Source organism: Polyodon spathula, chromosome 2 (assembly GCF_017654505.1).
Source record: "Polyodon spathula isolate WHYD16114869_AA chromosome 2, ASM1765450v1, whole genome shotgun sequence".
Taxonomy (NCBI): Eukaryota; Metazoa; Chordata; class Actinopteri; order Acipenseriformes; family Polyodontidae; genus Polyodon; species Polyodon spathula.
The window spans coordinates 27,311,415-27,334,703 of record NC_054535.1 but is presented as its reverse complement, the minus strand read 5'-3'; the positions used below and the strand labels follow the sequence as shown (position 1 = coordinate 27,334,703).

At 35.0% G+C, this 23,289-nt stretch overlaps 2 protein-coding genes across 2 annotated transcripts; one reads left to right on the top strand and one right to left on the bottom strand.

The window, feature by feature from the left end:
• Positions 1 to 791: 791 nt before the first annotated feature.
• Positions 792 to 4,527, bottom strand: LOC121294741 (leptin receptor overlapping transcript-like 1). Its single transcript, XM_041218796.1, has 4 exons — positions 4,425 to 4,527; positions 2,710 to 2,785; positions 2,406 to 2,592; positions 792 to 1,636 (listed from the first exon to the last, which is right to left on the bottom strand). The coding sequence occupies exons 1-4, from the start codon at positions 4,438 to 4,440 to the stop codon at positions 1,520 to 1,522; spliced, it is 396 nt and encodes a 131-aa protein (XP_041074730.1). The 5' UTR covers positions 4,441 to 4,527; the 3' UTR covers positions 792 to 1,519.
• A 1,420-nt stretch (positions 4,528 to 5,947) lies between these two features.
• saraf (store-operated calcium entry-associated regulatory factor) lies at positions 5,948 to 15,750 on the top strand. Its single transcript, XM_041218784.1, has 6 exons — positions 5,948 to 6,312; positions 10,201 to 10,379; positions 10,916 to 11,384; positions 11,712 to 11,859; positions 13,084 to 13,175; positions 15,064 to 15,750. Exons 1-6 carry the CDS (start codon positions 6,231 to 6,233, stop codon positions 15,087 to 15,089), a joined length of 996 nt encoding a protein of 331 aa, XP_041074718.1. The 5' UTR covers positions 5,948 to 6,230; the 3' UTR covers positions 15,090 to 15,750.
• Positions 15,751 to 23,289: the final 7,539 nt, after the last annotated feature.

Below are 23,289 nucleotides of genomic sequence, written 5' to 3'. Positions count from 1 at the left end.
ATCATAATGATACTAATTAAAACTTGAATTAAATTTACCCATATTACCACCCTCCCCACCTCCCAAAAAAATAAAATAATTCAGTTGATGTCTAATAAAACTAGAATAACATTAGTATCGCTTTTAAATATTCTTGTGGCTTTAGTTCATCAGGTTACAGATGTCCAAAACAGCTATGATGATATAAACATTAAAATAAACTTACACTGCAAGGATTTGCAGGTGGTCAAATTAAAACAGCAGTGCTCATGAATATGAAGGTAGTAAAACTGTTCAATGTCATGTTACAGTCAAATTCTGCACAACAATGTTCAAGAAGTTCTTTAAGTTCAGATTTGCAATCTGTTGTTGCTTCTTTTGTTCACATGCTTTGCAGTCTCTTTCATTCATAACTGTAGAATGAAGCGGCAAGAACATGGCAAATATATATTCTCTAGTCATGGATTTGAAGATATCATTGGGCCATATTCACAAAGCTTTAAACTCATCCTTTTTTTTGTCTGCTTGGCTGAAATAAATGCCATTTGAAATTATTGAAACTGATGCAGACTGTTGTTATTCATGTACAAGAACCCAGACAAATGTAATGGATACCTTTAAATGCATGCAGTGTTTTGATTGGTGGAATGAAACATTTAACAAATTAGCCCTGTTTTTTTCTTTTTTTTCCGTTTGTAGTGCATGTGGGTATTCTAAATTATGGCTTCTGTTTACATAATGATATGTGACATATATATATATATATATATATATATATATATATATATATATATATATATATATATATATATATATATATATATATATATATATATAATAATAAAAAGCTTGCTTAACCTAGGGTTCAGTTTTAATTATGGTACAGCAATCCCAAGTACCAATTAAGCAAAAAATAAATAAACTGTTCAATTATATAATGCTATCCCCAGATCAGCCCTGGTACTATATATGATGTACACTATGATAAATGACAGTTTACATATGGTTTGCACTTATTATTACAGCTGGCAGAAATGTGCAATATTTACTGAATAATTGCACACACCACTCGACCACCACAAATATAGGTTTACAAAATATAATTTAACAGTGTTATGAACCTGGAGGTTTAGGACAGTTTGGAATTTGTGCTTTATCAGGCTTTAAATATACCTCATGAAAATGGTCACTGTAACATCCGCTACTTCAAGATTCATAATATGAATGTTGCTTCTTAAAATGAGGTTACTATGACTATTTAGGCAGGTATACAATATTAACAGCTTGTTTAAACTAGCTAGACATGCTATTTAAGAAATTGGATGTCACATTCTGGATTCCCACCCCTTATGTATTGTTTACATCCAAGGGAACTGACTGTGAAAATGGATTAAGACTAAATAAATCAGAAGGGAAAAAACTGATCATCAGAACTTTATGACAGTTCTGATACTTCAGTTTATTGCAGTTTTTGTTTTCTGAATGGATGGCTGTTCCTAATTTTTTTGAATTCCTCTAAGACATGACCATATTTTTACTTTTACCACTGTTGCCAACTGAAATCATCATTGCTCCCAAATACCAAGAAAAATCCCAGGATGGTTCCAAAGATTACAGTGTTGCCCGTTAACACAAGTGCACAGGCTCCCCACTCAATCTGAAAAGAAAATAAATCATTTTGAGGTCATTCTTAGAAATAATTTATTGAAGTCACTACCGGCATTACTGATTGACTGACTAGAGTTGCCTCTTCTTACACTGTATTGGTATCTCCTTCAATGTGCCTTGTGTGTAGTCCTATTTTTTAAGCAAGGGTTTCCAAAGTACTCCTGTCACACAGCCAGTGAATCTAGGATCGATTTTAGTAAAGCTGCTTGTATTTTCTTAACCCCTAAAAAACAAACAACTTTACTAAAATGCAAGACATGGACTCAACGGAACATGTCAGGCAGCAGACCTTTCTAAAAGTTAAGAGGCACAAAATCAGGAGTGTTACAACCCAAAGCCGAGATACTCTGTAATATTATCCATTCACTACTAATGCAGAACAATTGGGTGGTTATTTTTTCATGCACTTTTAAATATCTTTAAATCTACATGTTAATTATACACCAAGAATGTAATAGATTGGTGTCAGTTTCTATGTTATCCCATAGCCTGATGAGCATTCTACAATGTCTTCCTCTCTGTGTGCCAATATTTCACTATGTGAGCCAAACAGGCATGGTCCTACGTGAAACAGCTGGTCGTCATAAACAATACTTTCAAATTATTATAGCTCAGGAAGCAAGCACAGAAAACAAAACAAGGGAACCAGAACATTTTACAAGCATCAACCTTGCAAAGTCTTTTTTTTTTTTTAAACCCTATGAACTAAATTGTTGGAACACAAAACAAATACAGTAATAGAATAAGAAAATAATTACCAGAGTCGCTCTGGCAAAGACTATGGGTAATCCAAAGGCAGACACAACTATGCCTGTTGTAAGAAAAATGGCCAATTCTTTACAAGCATTGCTTGCAGCGTCCGTGTCATCCACTACTCTTCTTGCAATGCAGTATGGGATTGGAGAAAGGATATAAAAGAAAAGAACAAACAATGGCCAGTATTTGCTGTAACGAGAAGAGATAGACAAGGACATTTTAATTCCCCTCTGAATAACATGCTTTTTTAAAAAAACTAACATGGGAAACAAAGCATTTTTAATTAACTTTAATCAAGATACTTACTTGTACACAGGTAGGGCACATCCAAGCATAAGAAACATAAGTCCAATAGCGCCACCAAAGGACAGGCTAATTAGGGCTGTGGGGAAAACAAAACATTTAAGAAATATTATTTAAAAAAAAAAAAAAAACACAACGAGAGAAAATTACAACATTTAAAAGAAAAGAAAGGCTGAAATAATAACAAACTATACACACTTTGTTATTAATGCTATTATATGTCCCCAGGCAAGAAAAGTATGCGATATAAGCCATGGTCTATACAGCTAAAACTTTGGCAATGGTAAATAAAGGTCAACTTTCATATAAAGCAGAGTGCACAAAAAGACTAGGGAAGAACATAAGAACAGACACTAAAGCAGAGTGCTGCGTCAGGTTGGGTTCGCGTCCGAATGTGAACCTTTTGGCTCTTTGCGGTTCGGGTGCAAGTCAAACAATGCAATTTTCGGGTTCGGCTCGGGTTTGAATTTGAGTCACCAAAAACGTTTTCTGTCCCGTGTTACTAGCTAAATGCACATGTATTCCCCGTACTAAACTAAAGCAGGAGGCGATTAGGGAGGAGTCAGCTGAATAAGCAGTGTTCTCGGTTTGCTTGCTTGAACGTCACAAGACCCTTTTATCAAGTCTGCTTGGTGATATTAAAAATGTCTGTGGTCGAGGTGAAACAAGATAGCGCTGGGTTTACATAATGCTGGTAATGATAATTCGAGAGGTAAATCAGACGAGTGGAATTATTTTGAAATCATAGCGAAATAAAATAATCAACATGTGACTAGATTCGTTGCTTGTAGAACCTTGCAATATTTTTGTGTCAGACAAAAAACTGGTACATCATATCTGTGAAAGCACATGTGTAGCTCCCTTTCAGTGGTGGCACGAAAGGAATAGACAGGTAAAGTAACGTAAGTATATATAGTTAATGTTAAAATATACCCAGACCACTAGAAAGCTACCACGCTCTACATAAACTCAATCTACAGAATGTTAGATATAGCTGTGTGTGAATGTGACAGCGTGAGTCAGTTGACGCTGGCAGTAGTTAAGCACAAGCACTTGCGGGTTTTTGCAGGTCTTAGCGGGTTGGGTCGCGGGTAAGAAGACAGTGCTGCAGCATGTTGCGGTTCGGTTCGGGTCCCGTAGTAAGGGGTCCGGGTAGGCAGCGGGCCGTAAAAAGACTGCACTAAAGTGTATTCAACTGTTGTTTCAAATATAAGATAAAACACACTGCAGCTTTAATTCAAAATAATTAATCTATTTTTACCATGTGATATGTCATGATGCAACATACTGTATATAGCACTGTACACAAGCAATCCATCAATCAGTGCTGAAACATGTAAGCATCCCCGCTTGCAAAACAAAAACAACCAGTACATAACCCATATTATTATTATTATTATTATTATTATTATTATTATTATTATTATTATTATTACTACACATTCAATTATTACTAGCTCCTCCAAATAAATACAAATAAAAAAAAAAACTACGTTACACAGACATAGTATCCACTGTCTCTTAATGAGTAAACAAGTAAGTAAATAACTAAAAGATTCAATTTTAAAAAAAAAGGATTTTTTTAAAGCTGTTGGCCTGTGTAGAAAGATCTGATGGGATGGGTTTAATGGCAAAACTTCATCACACCACGCACATACTCCATTTGCCCCAAACAAAACAAACCCATATTTCACATACATTATTCATTTCAAACTCACCTTTAATTCCGGCCATTTCTACAAAACACTCCACACAACCAGTATCGCTTTAAAGTGATACACTTCCCAGTCACCCAGTCTCTATCTCAAGTACTACCGTACGCATGCGCCATCCGGCGCACAGTTTTGTTTCGGTGCGCATGTGAGACAAGGCGAGAAGTTCCGCAGTGTGTAAGGTTTTTGGGTGATTATTATTATTATTATTTAATATATTATTATTATTATTGTAATATTATGATAAGTATAATAATAATAATAACACTAATAATAATAAATATACCAACATCAAACTGAAAATGGTTGGTTTGACTTTCCCTAAATTGAACCCCGCAGTGTGTTTTTTTTTTTTTTTTTTTAATAGCTGTGGTTGTGATAAAATCCACCATTTGGGTCCAGAATGTGGAGTGGCAAAACGTATTCACAGCCACTGAAACGTAATAACTTTATTTTTATTTATTTATTTATTTATTTAATTATTTGGGTCTTATTTTTCAGTTATTTTTGAACAGTACTGTATTGATGAACAGTACTGTATTGATTCGTCAACAGGATAGGTCAGTTCAACAAACCCAAATGTTGGTGTTCTTCAATTTTTTTTTTATTATTATATTTAATTAAATTATAATATAATAAATAATAATAATAATAACTAATAATAATTAATAATAATAATAATCATATATTACATTATATGTAAATACATTAATATACATATATATATATATATATATATATATATATATATATATATATATATATATTTTTATTTTTTATTTTTTTTTTTTGTGTGTGTGTGTGTGTGTGTTGTGTGTGTGTGTGTGTGTGTGTGTGTATGCATACCATGTTCAGAGACCCACCTTGGGATCTTTTGCATTACTTCTTTAGGAGACCTATATTACTATTTGTTCATGCCACTGTTACTGATTATAGTGGGTTTTATAAAATACAAATCGATATGTTTAGCCATTTGTTATTGATAAGGTTTAAATCTAGATTCGTATCACACATAAATACAGTTTACAAGATAATATTATTTATATATAGGGATTATCAGTTAAACTGAGACTGCAGCTTTCCCCCTTGTTGCACCTTAATTATTGAAGATTTCTACTAAATATTTGCTTACAACTCTCACAGCTTTATGTGTCTCTCTAGGGGATCACATGGCACACCACTTGATGACACACATTTGCATACGTTGCAGACTAGGCCATTTTTCAAATGTTACTTACATTCTAGTCTGTATTACATCCCAAGCCAATGGGGTCATATTTTGGCATGGGACACAAACAAACAGTACCTGACTGTGCGACACCACAGCTTTAAATACTAACAATACTGCTGTACCAGTACAACCATCTAAAATTAAGCTGCCCATTTCGTACGTCCAGATTGCAATGAGCAGAAACGGAAAACTTCTGATCTGGCAACACTGCCTAAACCTAGAGCACAGATTACTCGTTTATGACCTTATCAATATGGCGATACTCATCACATGACTTAATAATTCACCAACCATTGTGTAATCAGAAAACTTCACGGAAGTAAGTGATTGCCAGTGAGGAAGTGCGCGCTGTATGATGAAACTCAAAGCAACGTATTTTACACTGCTAAAATTAGAGAATCAACGAAAGTACAATTTGAATTTGTAACTGACTTCGGAAGCGTTTTACAAAAAAAAAAAAGAAAACAAAAAAAAACTACCTAAAACGGCTTCCCAGTTAAGAAAAGTGGCCAAGTGAACTGCGTCACCAGTAATTGAGTGGTAATCATTTCAAGAATTTGACTTCATTTGCAACTTATTGAATGGGAAACAAAATGAAGTTTCTAATTGCAACGTTTGTTTTTTATCTTCTGGTAATGTACGCCGAGAGCTGGAACGACGGAGGTAAGAAAGTAAATGGCTGTACTTGTTTCTGCAGTGCTTTCTTGTTTTCCGGGCCATAGTGCAGTCTTGTTGCGTTTTGGCAGTTGCGTGGACTTCAGTGATGAAGAGTATACTCCCGTAATAAATAAACACAGCGTAAATGAGGGAGTAATTTTCCAAGACACAGTGAATTTAAGATTTTAAAAGCAGGCATTAACATATTAAATAACAATAACACTACAGTTTTTTTTTTTTTTTACTGCCAGCCCCATCAAATATTTATACACAATACGTTTTCTATTACATATTCAGGAAATTGTGTTTCCTGAAAAAAAAAAAAAAAATGTAAATAGAGTACTACAACCTGATAATGTCTTTAAGCAAATAGAAAGTAAATGTAACTATTCGAAACCATATATTAATTGTAATACAACTTGCTCACGTACCCTCAAGGGGCATTATGAATTAAAAAAAAAAAAAAAAAAAAAAGGTTAGTATCGTGTGTGCACAAGTTACTGTTATTGCACGAATAGGGAATGAAAAGTAGGTTTGTTGTTCCTACTTAGTTCTATTATTATGTGTATGATTTTCGTCGTCTTTGCACCTTAGTAACTGACTCTTCCAGGAGCTTTTTGTTGATAAGAAGAGGGTTTTGGGACGGAATGGTTTAACAACAGCGCGTTATTAATCGGCTCTGATTGCTAAAATATTCTCCTAACGTGTGTGTAACTTTCTACGCTGCTTTTTAATGCAATTTAATTAATTAATGTGCCATTCCGTCTCGTTCGGGATTTTACCCCATTCCTTTCTCTTAAGGAGTACTGTATGACATAGCCTACTGCAGTGGTACTCAGCTTTGGCCCTCTACATAAATCCAGTCCACGTTTTACTCTAAACAGGTTCTAATGTAGTTAGTTTAAGCTGTTAAGAGGCAACTAACTAATTTAGGACCTGGTTGGAAAAAAGACCAGGACTGGAATTGATTTCAAGGTTCAAAGTTGAGTACCACTGGCCTATAGTATAATGTATAGGCCATAAATGTGCATGTTTTTCTTCATGATAAATAACATACAAATCCTGCAACATGACTCAAATTACTCCTTTCGCATTTTCTTATGTAACCGAGTGTAATGTTCCACAGTAAGAGAATACATTTGGATGCAATAAATAATGTATTTACCTTAAAATAGCATGAGTGAAAAGCATACCAGTTTTGCATAATTGTTATGCCAGGAGGAAGATACAGTGATTTGTCTCCTAACCTATTCACAGAGAACACCAGGGGTCAGCTGCAGTCAGCAAGCTATCAGCTCATCCTCACCAGATAATAAGTCGTGAGCATGAGATACTAATCTTTTGTAATTCACATCATGTCCCTTTGGGGATTCTGTACATTACAACATGTGCAATAACAGTATTTTTGAAGCACTGCACTGGTTTTATAAAAAACTCAAAAATGTTGTTCCTCTAAACTGAAGACTGCCATACACCAGATGCGATGCAAATTTTTAATTGGGCGACAAAAACTTTCACAGCGACATGACCGTACACAACAGAGGCGATGTGCTCCAGGCAGTGTTGCCTGAACAGAGGTTTTGCTCATTGGCAATCTGGAGGTTAGAAATAGGCACGTGTTTTTAAAGGTACATTTTTAATTTTAGAGGATTTTCTAAATTTTATTTTTTCTGTCTGAAACATTTTGTTCCCTAAGATTTATTCATAATGTGCAAGTCCTTCGTTTACTAAGATGGCGGATGTGCTGTGACATCATGCCAGGTGACCTCTGACTATAGAATTTCTCCAGAAATTTACTACGTTGACTGATCACAACTGTTAAAAATTGCTATTGACAAAACTATGATCAAGACTGTTATATATTTGTAAATGTTATGTGGAAATTGTGAGTGTCTTCTCTGAAGGTATTTCAACATATATGGCAATAAATCCTACATACCAAGCTTACCAGTTCCTTCGACATGGACTCCCATATATTGTCTTTCATCTCTGTAGCTTTGTAATTGCAATGACCTTTGTCATAAAACTGGATATTTCTCCACAGCAGTTATGATTTTTTCCGCGGTCATAGAAATGCTTCACTGACGTGGTGGACTGTGTGCATTGATGCTGCTCTCTGATTGCTCAATGCCCTAGTTGACGCGGGCACATCACAAAAAATAGGATGAAATCCTATTTATTTCACATCGCTCCAGTGCTGCCTGGTGCCGCTCCCGTGTCGTCTGTGGTATGAAAGATACTTATCAAAAGTATAGGTTCTATTCATTTTGTTGCATTGCTGCACAGTTTTGCTTGCCATATCGTAACTGGTGGGTAGCAAGCCTTTAATCTCAATTTATAGTAATAAAGTATATAATGTTATGTTCATTAAACCTTTTGCTTTTATAGTGGGTAAAGGTTTTAATGCTAAATGAATTGCTTGTCTGCCAGCTTTTGATATCCCAGTTAAATAAACATTTCACAGTTAACGGTACATAGTGTAACTACTGCTACATTAGACAAATAGTTGTACAACATCATTAAAATTATTTACAATAAATGAATGTACATTTTACAGAACACTATTGAAAAAATGTTTTACAGTAGCAGCTGGGAACATTAAAGTACTCTCAGATCATTGGAAAAAAAAAAAAAAAAAGTAATGTTTGGGCTTTACACAGAGAGCCAGGTGTAAGAACACAGTATAACTATATTTTAGAGCATCCATCTCACCAAATTTGATACTTACAATCTCGAGTTAAGTTTGATACATTTCACCTGCTTTCCACAAAGAATGCCACTTTGTATCAATTATAAACCAGTGACAAAAAACTGCTAGATAAGCACCACATTCATGTGACTGTCTAAAGTAGAAATATGTTTTAAAAAAATATTCAAATAAGTTTTAAATAACATGTTTACACAGATAATCATGAATAAACTAAAATAAAAAGGGGTAGTGTCACGCACTTTCACCTCAGCAAATTTGTCAACTCCAGCCTGTATTTGTAAGTCTGATGTTTTTACTTGTCGGGTTAGGTCACAGTAACCAAAATATTGCTCAATCTTTCATCCCCAGTAGCATATATGCAAGTATGTTTGGACCCTTTTCATGCATGAAAAGAACCTTTAATTTGCCTAACTAATACCAACATTTGCACACAGCAAAACTGTTATAGAAAGAAATCCATAGCTTTTTCATGTATAACAATGCCATCATTTCTTTACATATAAATGCCGATTTACGCAATGTAACATTTTAAAGCAGTAATTGTAACAGTACATTTCAGCCAGAGTATGTCTACTACTGTAGTACCACCTTAATTTAAATATAATTTTCTCCAGCTCAACTGTGAAAAAGACATTATAGAGCAGCTATGCATTCCGGTACCAAACCTGAAAATGCACAGCCTTACACATGAGCCTAAATCATGTTTTAAAATCCACTTTTTCTTTAAAGCATGTATAAATAATTGTACCTGGGCATCAGCAATATTAATACTTTCTTCCACAAGTGAATCCCTCCTTGTTGTCTCCATATTTAATTTCTTCCGTTTTCGATCTGCTGTGGCAGACATGTCTGACATTTCCATTTGACTCATAATGATATCAGTAAGATTATATTATAGAAACAGTCGAATTCAGTGCCATTCTGTGTTGCCCATTGACCATTTTTCTTTCCTACTCCAGTGCCATTTCGACAAACAAATGAGTAAAAAATAAAACCAGTTATGCGCATTTGTGGATTGCTGCAGCATTAGAAAATCTGTACTGAGGATGGTGTTAGATAAAAATAAAGAACTTCTGTTGATTTAGCTTTAATTTATTCCAGATTGGCTATGTTTAATTTTGGTGAATCTGGTGAAAATGCCAAAGTAATCGTTCCTTCATAACTCAAAGTTTCGCTGATTACAGGGAATGTTTTGCTTCGAGAGATTCAAGTCATCACTCTGTATAAAGGACGACATACAAATTCCAGACGGACCAGTCCTGTGCCACAGCTGCAGTGCACTGGGGGGTCAGCTGGATGCCTGGCTTTTGTTCCAGAAGTAGTGCAATGCCAGAATAAAGGCTGGGATGGCTTTGATGTGCAGGTAGTGTAAATCATCTATACTGTTCATACTTATGTTTCACAAAGGTAATACACATACATGTAATAAGGAGTAATGTCTGTGTTTATCTAATTTAAAAAATATAATAATAATAATAATAATAATAATAAGAGCTGTCAAGAACTGTCCATGACAACATAAGTAGCTGATGTTTGACAGGGATCAGTAAAATCGATAACTGAAAGTCAAAATTTCAGGTCCAACTTCCAAACCTAATTGTATTAGAGGTAGTTTTCATTGGGGAACGGTCACGTATCCTTTGCTAACTTGTCACTAGCGATCCTGGTTGTCTGTGGAGGTCCTATACCTTATACACAGTTGTGTAGCAGATGTTTCTGTTAATGAGTCTTTTGGGAGATCTACTTTCTGAACAGATAAGCTACCCAAGTAACTGTACCTCTACAGTTGGGCATTGCCAAGTTTATACTTGGGAATTCATACTAACCATGAATTTGAAAAGTGTAAAAATAAATATTTCAAGGTATTCAATAAATGTTTTTCTTTTTTATTATCTACAGTGGGAATGTAAAACTGACATGGATAATGCTTACAGATTTGGAACCATTGAAGTTAGTTGTGAGGGATATAATTATCCAGATGACCCATATGTTCTAAAGGGATCATGTGGACTGGAGTACACCCTTGAACTAACTGAGCATGGCACACAAAGCAGGAAAAGTTCCTATGGCAGTGGGGGCTTTGGTTCAGGTTATTTTCAGGGTTCATCAAGCAACATCAATTCCCAGACGTCTGGTGATGCAAGCAGCTTAATTGTCGTTGCAGTACTACTGCTGTTTGCTTATGGTGTGTATAAAATGTTTTTATGTGGGCCACTACAAGGACAACAGCGGTTTCCTAATGATGACTATCCGAACACCCACACACACGATTACCAAAGTGGAACTCATACAATGGGTCCTCCACCTCCTGGATTCAAACCTGATTACATGGGCAACACAGGCGACAGAAGTAATGCAGGCTACACAGGTACAGTAAATAATGCATGGGCTTCATGATATTGTTTTGGTGGGTTAGATAAAGTTTGATATTTTTTAAACTGTTCTAGAAAACTGTTATGAAGCTGTCTTGCCTTTCACCTCTGGATGTGCTGGTTTAGGAAATGCATGTAACTGTAATGTAACTATCAGTAGTGTTTTACAGATTCCAGTGCCATGGTAAAGTTTGACTTTTTTTTCAATCATAAAGGAAACATATTATTTATTAATTGTATAAAATAATTGTAAATCTTTTTTTTTTTTTTTAAATACATTTAAGCTTCAGACTCTATAATTAATGATTATCAAACTAATTTAGGTGCCTCAGCTGGATTTGGAAGCACCAGTGATGGATATGGTTTTGGTAACAACTTTGCAAGACCTCACGGTACTGATAATTCCAGACCAGGATTTTGGACAGGGATGGGTACAGGGGGTGTATTAGGATATCTGTTTGGAAGTCAAAGGTAAGTTTATAATATTTAGGTTGTTCTATTTATAATGTTACAAGGTTGGAACATTGCACATTAAACACACACACACACACACATTCTATTTTGCACAGATTAGATTAGAATTTACTGCAAATTTAACATACTTAGTGTAAATTACAGGATTTTTTTTTTTTTAAACTAGACATCGGTTTTTACTGATTAAACCCAATTTTTGTCTGTTCAGTATTTTCCCAGTACTATTTTCTAGGAAGTACACAATATTTTGATTAAAATGCTGTTTTATTTTGACTCAACATTGTAATAAGCAGCCCTACACTGTATCCTTGGATACAGCAGACGTTTAGAGATCAGAGGATCAAATAACATTCAAATGTGGTTCTGTGTCACTTCGCAAACACATTATCGCTTGATTATGTTGGCCAATCAGATTCTGATTATTATGGCAATTGCTGGGCATATTAACTACTAGCTTGATCAAAAACTAAATTGAAATACTTACACGAAAATATAATATTTTGAGTGGATGAGGAATGCAGAGGAAATGTAAATCGGTTTATCACTATTCAAAGGAAAATGAAAGCTTCGAATTATACAAAAAGAAAAATAGCAGAAGTGGGTCAGATGAGGTAGAGGACGCATAGCGCGGCAAATACTTCTACATTGAGGTACATGTTTGCGCTGACAAGAAAAGAACATACTGAAAAATAAGTGACTCGTTAAACTGAAACCAATAAAGTGAACTGAGAGACAAGCAATCCATTTAAGAGGCGCTTGCATGCGCTTTAAGAGAGTGCAGAATGAGTTAATCAGTTTGTCAGAGTGCTGCCCAAACATTCGCAAAGTACCAGCTAACTTGGGAAAATGTGGGTTTGACTTGCATTTATGATGAAGCAGAATCTGTGCCAGGGACATTAAACTTAATCAGAAACCAGAACTGCTACGAACCCCCCCCATTTTTTTTTTTTTTTTTTTTTTTTACAGGCGTTGCTATTAAACAATTTTTACCAATTTTTAACCCTATTTTAATATATGTAAAATAAACTCAGATTAAAACCAAAAATGTGTAACACTAAACATACTGTACATGTGTGATATAAACAGTTATAGCTGAAGTACAACACAGAAAAAGTTAATTAGTCTTGCCTTTAGTTAATGTCATGTTTTAGTATATATTTGTAACTGCTGCTATAACAAATTATTTCTAACCAGATTGTTATTGACTTCTTTACCTCAAAGATCCCATACAAATACTGGTACAAGGAATACATGGAATTCAACCAGTTTCCCCACTAAACCAGCGGGAAACACTGGGACAAGGACAGCGTCAGGTAATGTAAATGTTAGATTGTAATTTTTTACTTTTAAAGTTTTTGTATAATATGCTCAGTTAACATGAAGCAGAAAGGTACTAGGTTCTGATCTAGGGATGAAATGATAGTAGATTTCCACGGTACGAATAGTTGCAAGCCCACTCTTTCACGATACACCGATTATCACGGTACTAGCTGTCATTTTTCAATTACTTTTTTAACTTAATAAAAGGAAAAAATAACAAATTATGTATTTTTTTCACTGTGAAATATGGTCTGCAACACAAGGAAGCTACAGACTTTAAAAAAGAGCAAGATTCTAGCAAGAAAGAAAATAAATTGGGGGGGGATGTATGTTATTAAAGTGACCTTGCTTGTTGACTGCTGATGTTTTTTTAATTCCACTGGGTGCCAAGTACGGAAGGGCATGTTTTGAAGTTGTTCCTGCTTTTGTTGTTATGCTTTTGCCACATTCGTATATCCTGTGGTACTGTATTTCCCTGCTATGTATGTTTTTTTGTAGTGAAAGTACACACTATGTCTGTCAGTTAAGCTGTTAATTAATTGGGCGCACAAAATATAATCGTTCTAGTAAATATCGATGATTGTACCGTACAGTTTCAGTGGATTCCTCTTCCCGTGACATTATCATTGCAGTTCAGTAAAAGCGTGTGCACAACAACTGAATGCGTGGGGTAATTACTCCTGGGTAGCGTCAAATGAAAAAGAAAACGCAACATTCGCAACAAGCCTAGCAAGTTTAACATACTACAGGAGTGTTACCAAAATATGTATTCCAAACCGATTACAGTACTTTGGAATGTAAGCTATATAAACTAGACACGAGTTTACGAAAAATGTAAGCAATATACGGTAAGTTTTTGTTCAATGTGCACACTTTATTTACAGGTTGTTTGCCAGGAATACAAGCCTGTCGTCCTGCTCTGGAAACAAGCTGTTGTGTTTTGTTTTTTTACACAGAGAGGCATACTTACAAAGAATTTTAAAAACTGATTCGCTGGTAGGATGGGACCAGCAAATCAGATGCTAGTTAACACGAGCAGGAAAACAAGAGCACGCCCGCTGTTTGTCTGGTAGAAGTACTGTAAATAGCAAAGTAGGACGTTCAGCGCAGCTTCGTTGATAAACTTAAATAATTGTATTAACTATGCGCCTTACAAAAATGTAATTATTGAATCGATTATCTGGTATTTATATCCATGTATATAATGAGGAATGGAATCAATCGAGGAATAGATTTTTGATTTAATCGTGGCAGCCCTAGTACGCAACAGTGATTTTACCCTTCTTTGGAGAGAAAAGCGTCTGTTCTGCTTCCAGCCATGTTTAGTGAGTATGTATCATTTTCTACGATTATCGAATAATTAAAAAATGTTAACGATCCGATTCTCACGAATATTCGTAATCACGATATATCATACTATCGAAAAATCGTTTCACCCCTATCTTGATCCTACTTTGATAAACATTTCCACCTCACTTCTTGTTAGCCATGACAGGTATAGGTCAGAAAGAGATCTTGAATTGCAATATGAACCCAGAAAAGACAACAATGAATTTACTGTGGCACTTAATTGGTTTTGGTCACCATTCCTTCCCCAGGTTTATCATACGTTGCCTGTTGATTTAAAATATCATTTTAAACTTGTAGAACTTGGTGTATTAATGGTCAGTTCTGTTGCTTGATCACTCAGATAAAATAATGTTGATTTGAAAGCAACTGAAATTAGTTTTTAGTTTTAGTTTGTTAGCACTGTGAGTATGTCAGTCCACATCACAAAACCACCACTCAATTCTGCATATTTTTCTCCATTTGGCAGGGTTTTATCAGGTCAAGCTGGACCTAAAAATAATATTTTTTTTTACATTTTTTTTTATTTAATAGGTTTTGGAGGAACCAAAAGAAGGTAAACCTGAAGATAAAAGAAAATAGACTTGCAACATGCAAAATAAATGGTGCCTCTCAGCAAACCAGAGGTACTATTCACAGTTGTAGCTCTTGTGGATTGATTTTAAATAGTTGTTCAAAAGGTTTACTAAATTCTCACTTGAGGTTGTTTTTATTATTATTGTTATTATTCTTTCATCACTTACCCTATGATTAAATTTCAATTAAGATGCCATTATCCTTACTTTTAATGACTACCACTACTATCAGTGTGTTACACTTGCCATTTGTGTTGTTATTTGGAATGTTTTCAAAGCTACTAAAAGTATAGAGGTGCCAGAAATAAAATGTAATCTCTATATGTACTTTACTGGTGTGCTGTTTTGTGTAGTTATCTTTCCAAACCTGTTAGAGCGGTGGTGTAGTTTTGAGAGATTTTCTAGACCAGCAGTTCCCAAAACAGGTATTTTCTTAAATATCATCTGCATAACAATATTCTTACAAGTCCCTTATTGTTTTTTTGTTATTGTTTTCTGGACTTTATTTTCACCTGGGTGTAGATAATGAAACACATCACACTCTGAAGTACACATGGAGTTCATCTTACCTGTAATACATTAAAAATAATAACTTGGTACAAAGTAATATGTTAAGATTTCAGTATGAATTACAGGCTTTGTTTTTGTTTGAAAAACGTTTTTGATTTTGCACATAACCTGTTCTAAAATTAATGTACCAGTCAGACTGTACTCTGAGCCTGCATTTTGTGCTATAAAAACAGTGTACCATTAGCAAGTTTAAAGTGCTTTCCTTTTAAATTGAAAACTTGTGTAATAAACTGTGATAAGCTGCTTTGCTTACATAGGATATTTGGTGGGATTTAATTATAATCTAATCCAAAAGATGTACTGTGGTGTTCTGTGTATATAGACTAGTTAAAGCTATAGTAAAACGCAAGCCATTTCAAAATCGGAACTAAAACAATAAAGTGGCTCAGTTCACTGAAAAATCCCAACAAAGGTTAAAAAAATATTTCATACAGTGTGTAGAATTTATTAAAGTAATACAATTTATATATATATATATATATATATATATATATATATATATATATATATATATATATATATATATATATATATATATATATATATATAAAATAGAATTTTTTTAATTGCCATTATTGTGTAATGGCCATGTAATCTCCCCTGATATATCTAGTCCACCAGGTAAACCTTCTAAAAGTGGCCACCAGTCGTAATTTTTCAGAGTTCTGGGCATTCATGGGAATAACTGCCTTTTCAGGAGAGTTGAATGAGTGGATTTACATGAAGTAATTTGGTATGCAGTACCAGAGAAGTATATCCAAAAATGGAAATGTTTGAGAATAATATTGTACAGGTATTACTATAGCTTTAATATATTGAGGCTGTTTTGCTTTTTCCAATGAAAGTAGATATAAAAAATAAATGTGTTTCGGTCAGCATTTTTTTGTCTCTTTCATTTCAACGTTGGGTAAAAAAAAGTTTCAGAATAATAACTACACTGTAAGTTACATAACTGGTTTGCCTCATTGCAGACTGTGCTGTGTGTTTGAGTTTACCTCCTCCTCCTCCTCCTCCCAACCTTAACATAATTTTCATCATCTACAGAGGGATTGAAAGTTAAACGACCGACCTGCCTGTCTCTGTGATGGCTGAGATGTTTTGTTCAAAATTGAGGCTGTATCGAGTGCCTCAAAATCTTTAAATTGCAAGAGTTGTGACTGAAACTTCCTTTGTGACATTTCCAAAAGGCAGGATAGTACCAATAAAATTAACCAGTGTTTTTTTTTTTTTCTTCATAGAAATATGTACATAGATAGAACAGAATTTGGAGCTAAATGGAGATGATCCTCAAATAATTCCATAATAGCTCTCAACTTAGTATAAAACTTTTTTTAAAACCCAGAATTACATTTCGGACTACTAAAACATCTAACTCCAAACTGAGTGAACCTCCTGTTAGCCAAAACAAGTTTCAGAAACAATCTAATGAATAGTTAACTTTCTCATGCATGGCGACCTCATATGGGGACAGAAAAAAAATGGTTTCACTATTTTTAATAACGGGACATTTGGAAGATTCAACATGATAACCTAATATGAGGATGACATATTTTCCCCATACAAAGCAGTGGGGGGGAAGAAAAAAAAAATTAATGCAAAACATGTATTGTCCAAAACTACTTTTTTCAGCTGTTTAATATGTCATGCATGAAAGTGTTAAAGTATGCAAATATGTACATAAACTACAGTAAAAGGCAGACTTGTCCCCAAAGAAAATGACATGGTCTGTTTTAAACAGCTGCAAGCAAAATAAAAATGTGTTTTTAATTATGGATTTCTCAAAATGTTATAAATTAGACCCTATGTAAGTTGTGATTTCACTGGTTGCGTGGAAATTGTGAAATTAGCCCAATACCGTAATTTTTACTATATCACATTAACGAAACTGTACAGTGCTGCTGTGTGCCTGTGTGTACTATTCACCATGCCCACAGTACGGTGAAGTGATTGTCATATGCAATCTAGGCGGCAAATTAAAATACTGAGCACTGTAAATAAAAAAAAAACTGATGTCTAAAAAGGCTAAAAATGTATCTGCAGCAGATCACGTAAAGCAGTGTCCAGCAGGAGTTTTACACAGTGATGGAGGTAAGCTCTTCTGTACGACATGCAACGTTACTGTAGATCACTACCGAGAATCAGCTGTTGACAGGCATTTAGATTCAAGTATTCACTGAAAGAGAAAGACGGAAATCCAGAGCAGCACTGCGACTGCATTACTTGCAAAGAAACAAAAAATGGTGACTTCCATGTTCCAAAAGAACACTGAAAACCAGAAAGCACAAAACACATTCAATTTTGACCTGACAGAGGTTTTTGTTTCTTTGCGGAAATATTCCTCTTGAGAAATTGCACAACCAAAAGTTACGTAAAGTCTTCAGACTGAATGTAGCAAATGATGGAGTGATTCCTTCATCAGTCCAGCTGAGATGTGAATACGTATCTAAAGTTGCAGAGTATCAGAAGCAGGAGATTATGGAATTGGTAAAACAGTCTGATTGCTTGTTAGTGGTCACTTGCTGACGAGTCGACTGATGCCCAAGGTCAGTATGGGTTACACATTGTATTTCTTTTGTAAGACCTAAGTGGTGAACATGCATCTGAAGTACTGGAACTGAAAGCTGCCCTTGCAGATATATTTTACTTACAGGCTGTTAATTAAAACACTGTTTCATAAGCTATTGTGAAGTGCTTGAATAACTTTGACGTTGATTTTGATGATGCCAGTGCATTTATCTCTATGTTTAAAAAAAAAAAAAAAAAATATATATATATATATATATATATATATATATATATATATATAAAATAAAGATTAACTAACTGCTGTACAACCTAGAGCAAAACACAGTGCATGTAATCAAAAGTTATATAAAAGTGTGGAATGAACATCAAACCACTAGGCCCCTTAATTCCAACAATTAAAAAAAAAAAAAAAAAAAAAAAAAAAGTCAAAAAATTAATTACAAATGTTTCCTTCGTACTTTCGATAAAATCCGTTTTAGCCTCCTCGGAGGTGGATTACAATCGGTGTAATGACAGGGATAATCTTACTTTCCCTATTACAAATGAATTTTGTTTATAACCGTTCTAAAAAAAAAAGAAACTGTCGACTCGTGTCATTGTTAACAAATGTAAGTTGTACATCTATATAATATAGATATAGATTATATATATATATATAATATATATATTATATATATATATATATATATATAATATATATATATATATATTGTATGCAAGGCAAAGGAAGTGCGTGCAGCTATCAGGACAAAACTTATTAATGAAGAGAAACTGCTTGCAAAGAATGTCACATTATTAATAAATTAATAAACAAAGTTCTGAACACTTATTTTGTTTTATTTGTAATAGACCATTGGGGCAAGCAATACTGTGCTGTCTATTGTACAGTATAATAGTAATTTAATTGTATCCCAGTAATAATAATTGTAGTACAGTACAATAGTACAGCATTATAGTACTTTATTACTATAATATTCTCATTTTACTTTAGTGCTATAGTATATTGTGTATAGCAATACTATAGTACTTTTTTGTAAGGGCTATAACCTGTGCCCGATTTAAATGAATTGTTAAAACACCCCCCACCCCCATCCACCAGAAAGCAGGATGGTATTTGTTGCAGTAGCCCTTCAAGACTAACATTTCCTATGTAGAAATATGTGACAACTTCAACTTCCGCTATGAGATATTAGCTGCAGGCTACAGTAATACCCTTCTCACAGTCATCGGTCCACTGAATGGGGTTTGTGGCCATAGACATAAATAGAACTAGACCCACCAACGGCTGACTTCTCAGTGCAGTCGAACAAGATTTCGGTCCGCCATCTTGGATGCTTCTACAGTGCCTTTAGAAAGACTACACCCCCTTGAATCTTTTTCACATTTTGTTGTGTCAGTACCTCAGTTTCATACATTTAAATGATTTTTTTCCACTTATCTACACACCATACTCCACACTGTTGAGAGGAAAAAAGTTTTTATTGAGAAAAAAATTATATATTAAAAATACAAAACTCAAAGATAATTGGATAAATCTTCAACCCTGAGTTAATATTTGGTGGAAGCACCTTTGGCAGCTATTACATCTGTGAGTCTGTTGGGATAGGTCTCTACCAACTTTGCACATCTAGATTTGGCAATATTTGACCATTCTTCTTTACAAAACTGTTCAAGCTGTCAAGTTCATTGGGCAGCGTTGATGGACAGCAATCTTCAAGTCATGCCACAAATTTTTGATTAGATTTAGGTCGGGGCTCAGACTGGGCCACTCAAGGACATTTACCTTTTTGTTCCTTAGCCACTCCAGTGTAGCTTTGGCTGTGTGCTTTGGGTCGTTGTCATGCTGAAAGGTGAACTTCCATCCCAGTTTCAGCTTTCTTGCAGAGGGCAGCAGGTTTTCCTCAAGGACTTCTCTGTACTTTGCTCCATTTATTTTCCATTTTATCCTGACAAGTGTCCCAGTCGCTGCTGATGAGAAACATCCCCATAACATGATGCTGCCACCACCATGCTTCACAGTAAGGATGGTGTTCTTTGGGTGATGTGCTGTGTTGGGTTTGCGCCAAACATAATGCTTTGCGTTTAGGCCCAAAAGTTCCATTTTAGTTTTGTCAGACCACAAAACTTTTTGCCACATGGCTACAGAAGTTTTTTTTAATTTTTTTGCATACTTCAACCAGGATTCAAGGTGGGTTTTCTTGAGTAATGGCTTTCTTCTTGCCAATCTACTATACAAGCCAGATTTGTGGAGTGCTTGGGATATTGTTGTCACATGCACACTTTGACCTGTCTTGGCCATAAAAGTCTGTAGCTCTTGCAAAGTTGCCATTGGCCTCTGGATAGCCTCTCTGATCAGTATCCTCGATCATCCAGTTTGGAGGGTCGGCCTGATCTAGGCAGGGTCTTCGTGGTGCCATACACCTTCCACTTCATAGTAATAGCCTTGTCCATGCTTCAAAAGGGATATTCAAAGCCTTTGATATTTTTTTTATACCCATCCCCTGATCTGTGTCTTTCAACAACTTTGTCCCAGAGTTCTTTTGAAAGCGCCTTGGTGCTCATGATTGCTTTGCTTTGAAATGCACTGCCACCAGAGGGAACCTACAGGAACTGCTTAATCTATCCTGAAATCATGTGAATCACTACAATTTAACACGGGTGGAGGCCACTGAACTTGGCGTGTGATTTTGAAGGCGATTGGTTACACCCGAGTTAATTTAGGATTGCTATTACAAGCGGGGTGGGCGCTTATAGCCTGGAATTAAAATGCTTTTTTTTTTTTCATTTATCTACACATCCTACCCCACAATTTCCAAGTGAAAAAAATATTCTAGAAATTTGTTGAAAATTAATTAAAAATAAAAACTGCTTGGTTGGATAAGGCAACAAAAGGTGAAAATTTTGATAGGGGTGTAGGCTTTCTATAGGCACTGTAGGTCTGCCGCTGAGAGCACTAACAGCCAGATACACACAGCATTTTTCAGGGTTTAATTTATTTAGCTTCAATAAAGTTGTATTTTAAAACCTGGATTTTAAACTATTAAGTCATTCACTAACTCTCACAATGTCTAGTTAATTTATCTATTTAATTGCAAAAGCAAAAATCATGAAATACAGTGCCTTGCAAAAGCATTCAGACCCTCTCACAGTTTTCACATTTTATTGCTAGTCGACGCAACACCGAGGATGGAAGGTGCCCATTTGAAGACCCCAGAGATGTATCCTACTTAGCTCAATCCAGACGGTTGTCATGCTGATGCACTGGGGAGACCACACTGGGTTGATCCCCGGAGCCAGCATCACAGCCGTAGCGTGAAATGATGTGCTGGGGAAGCAAAACAAGCTGATCCCTGGAGCCAGCATTACACCTCAGCCATCAACACCAGGCAGAAGGATATCTACATCATCAGATGGAAAGCAACGCAAATGGATGGAGATGCTGATGGATCACATTAGTTTACTGTAAAGCTACATCTTAGTTAGTGCGTATCTTGGCGAGAGCCAAGTTCAAATCAGCATGAAGTTTAACATCTACTCTCGTAATGGAAATCTTTAAAGCTTGCAGTCATGATACTTTGAAGTAGGAATTAATACGTGTTATATACACAACCTACTCCACACATTCAAAGCAAAAACAAAAAGATGTAAATAGATAATTAATATGAAATAGAAATGGAAAAGTCATGCTTGCATAAGTATTCAAACCCTTTGCTGTGGCAAACCTAAATTAATTCAGGTGCACAAAATACTTTAGCGAGCCACACAATTAGTTCAATGGCCTCTGTCTGTGTGCAATATTAGTGGTTCTCGGGATTTCAGAACAAAAACACCTGTCTCTGTGAGGTTCCTTGGTCAGATAGTGAATTTCAAGCAAAACTCAACCATAAAGACCAAGGAACTTTCGAAGCAAGTCAGGGATAAAGTCATTGAAAAGCACAGATAAGGAGAAGGGTACAAACAAATATTGAAGTCTCTGAATATCCCTGTGGGCACAGTCTACTCAATCATCAAGAAATGGAAGAACATTTATTACAGTAATTTATTATGTACTCTTGTAACATTGTAATGTATAGGTTATAAATGAATAATGGAAAGCATTCTTAATAAAAGTTTCACTTTTCAAATATCTGCAATTTCATTTAGAAACTGACACGGATTAACAATGTTTATTTCATTTAAAATCCTGTCTGGTCTGGAAATGTCCGGTTTAATTAAAAGTATAAAAATGTGTTATTCCGGTAAGCATTAATTTCTGTTGTCTATGGTTAGAAATATGTAGCAAAAACAAAAGGAGATTTATTATAGCACTGATGGACACTTGTCTAGATAGAAACAGAAAGACATTGAAGATACATATATAGCCTTGTAGGCTATGTGTACATCTTGATTTTTGATTAGATACATAGATAAATCAGCTGGACATTGCGAGAGTTGGTGAATAATTTAATAGTTTAAAATCAAAGTTTTAAAATACAACTTTATGAAACTAAATAAATTAAACCCCCAAAAGCTCTGCGCGTGTCTGTCTGTTCACATTGATTATATCGCTCTCAGCGGCAGACCTGTAAGCATCCAAGATGGCGGACGGAAATCTCACTCGAAGTCAGCCGGTGGCGGGTCTATATCTATATATGTATGTGTATGGCTGATTTCGCGTTACTCTTAAAAAATCTGAGTTGCAATCGTGAGACCACTTGATAGATTTTCTGATTGCAGAAGACTATACGGTTTTTTTTTTTTTTTTTTTTTTCACTGTTCCCATAAAGCTCCATTATAACTAGATTGGTAAATAAATTATGCAAAGACTTATTTCAGTCACCTAGGAGCATCTTGTATTAGGAAACTGTTTAAGCAATTAAAGTTATGTACATCAGTTTTACATAGAGGACATTCCATGCCAAAATTATGAATACATATTTGTTTTTAATTTTGGCATGGAGTATCCGTCATAGTTTTACTGGTCTCGTTTGAAAATAATAAAAATGGCACGAGAGTGCTTAAAACTTAATTTTCTGTGTCTGTTAAAAAAGGGCAATTGAACCATGGAAACATTGGAAGTTTCACACACACACACACACACACACACACA